Source organism: Loa loa (genome assembly GCF_000183805.2).
Source record: "Loa loa unplaced genomic scaffold supercont3.1586, whole genome shotgun sequence".
Lineage (NCBI taxonomy): Eukaryota > Metazoa > Nematoda > Chromadorea > Rhabditida > Onchocercidae > Loa > Loa loa.
Genome location: NW_018109765.1, coordinates 1 through 1,863, shown reverse-complemented (window position 1 = coordinate 1,863; position 1,863 = coordinate 1). Strand labels below are relative to the sequence as shown.

The following is a 1,863-nucleotide window of genomic DNA, read 5'->3' as shown; positions in this document are numbered from 1 at the left end:
CCGCTCATTTTTAATCATGACGGAGTTTTAAAAAGCTATCCAGATCCAAAGCTGGTTAATACTTCTTTCATTAATTATTTAGTTCGACATGTTCCTCAAATTTTCATTCTAATTTCACGTTTCAGGAAACTTTTCTTTCTTTCCTCATCCAAAAACTTGCCAGTTTTTTTTTTTTCAAGTGAGATTTAATAATTGAGGGATAAGATTACCTAAGAGCAACAGTCATTTAATTATTTCGTTATCCTAATCACAAGACTTTTTTGGACAAAAAGATCTAAAACGTTCTTCCATAGTCAGTTTGTAAGTCCATGGACAAATTTCTATTCCATAAAAAAAGAAAGAAAACCGAAACTTTTAGAAGTTGTGTTTTAACTTGCGAACAATTCCGACTTTGTTCAAAATAGATATGAAAATGACAGTATTTTGTCATTGTGTTGCATTCTGCATGCGATAACTTCCATATTGTCATGAAATGGCAAAACAAAAAACCAGACATTCATTTCATGCATTCAGAAAATGGAAACTTGTCCCACTGATTGATAATCTCTGATAGGTGAACAATTTTCATCAGTTTCTTAATGTGTTATTTTAAGGTTAGATTTGACAACTATCGTGGAAACTTACAACCATATGAAGGTGTCGAGAGCCAATGGCCACTTCATCTTCGAAATGGCCGAACATTGTTTTATAATGAAATGTTTGTTCCACGTATTTTTAATTCATCGTCGTCCGTTTACTCCAGAACTTATGTCGTGCTAAAGAAAGTTCTCAAAGTATTCCTTATCACTGCAACTTGCTTGCTTGCCTTGTTTATCTGAAGTTAAATCTGTGATATTATTTACATGTCTTCAATTGTTTTAATTTGGCACAACCCTACTAATCCATTGTTTTGGATTCAGTCATTCAGTCCACTGAAAACTTGTTTATAAAAACTTTAATACCTGTTATTTTCAAGGACTGGAGCTATCGAGATGAAATACGAAATTATCAAGTTAGTAATCTCCTTTCTTTTGTAATTTAAAAAATTTCAATTACTGAACTGGGAAAGAGCAATTGAAAAGAGCTGGTAGAACAGAAATAAATAAATGAAGCGGAAGTAAATCCTGATTTTTGGGGCAGGCGACCGAAACAAATCTCTTTGAAGCTTCCGAGAATAAGATAGATATCGAAAATGTGCCAGGTATCCTTACGAGTCAAAATAAAAAATAGCAATGTTAACTTATCGTTGTATTTCACCAGTTATTTTTTCAGTTCAACACAGAAAACCATTGCCCATACAAAAGTATTAACTAATTACGGCAATTATGTAAAGGCGCTTTCATACTTTCCTATTGAATACATCGAAGATGAGTATGTTACACATCCACCTCATTCGTTTTCACTTATTCTGGATTTCAATGCCATCATTTGGCAGTAAAACAAATCACTTAACACTTAAAAATATGCATATGAACTTTGGTCTATTAGCATTTTAAACAATCATAAACTGAAAAATACAATTGAATATGTAGACAGTAAGAAGTAACCGCTGATAAACAACTTCTGTTAAGACTGTTGTCATTTAAGCTAATTCCCTAGTTGCGATTTAAACCATTGAATTATTTCAGATATATGGGAACGTTCCGTAAAGAAACGGCGAAATTCCCGATATCTTTCTATGGAATAATCAACTGTACTGTTTTTGTGATAATGAAATTTGAAGATTTCGAGAAAGTAAATCTTGAAGGCAGTGGTAAGCATTTCGATATCATTCTGATATGGAACATTATGGAATACAAAATAGAATGCTTTGTTTGATATTCTTGTCAGGACAATTCAAATTCTTTAAATGTAATATTTCTGAGAATGGACAAGATTCCTTAC

The 1,863-nt window shown here is 32.3% G+C and overlaps 1 protein-coding gene across 1 annotated transcript; it reads left to right on the top strand.

Moving 5' to 3' along the window:
• Positions 1 to 971: 971 nt before the first annotated feature.
• Positions 972 to 1,797, top strand: LOAG_15169 (hypothetical protein; the record flags this gene model as incomplete). Its single annotated transcript, XM_003150662.1, has 3 exons — positions 972 to 991; positions 1,252 to 1,350; positions 1,608 to 1,797. 3 exons carry the CDS (start codon positions 972 to 974, stop codon positions 1,795 to 1,797), a joined length of 309 nt encoding a protein of 102 aa, XP_003150710.1.
• Positions 1,798 to 1,863: the final 66 nt, after the last annotated feature.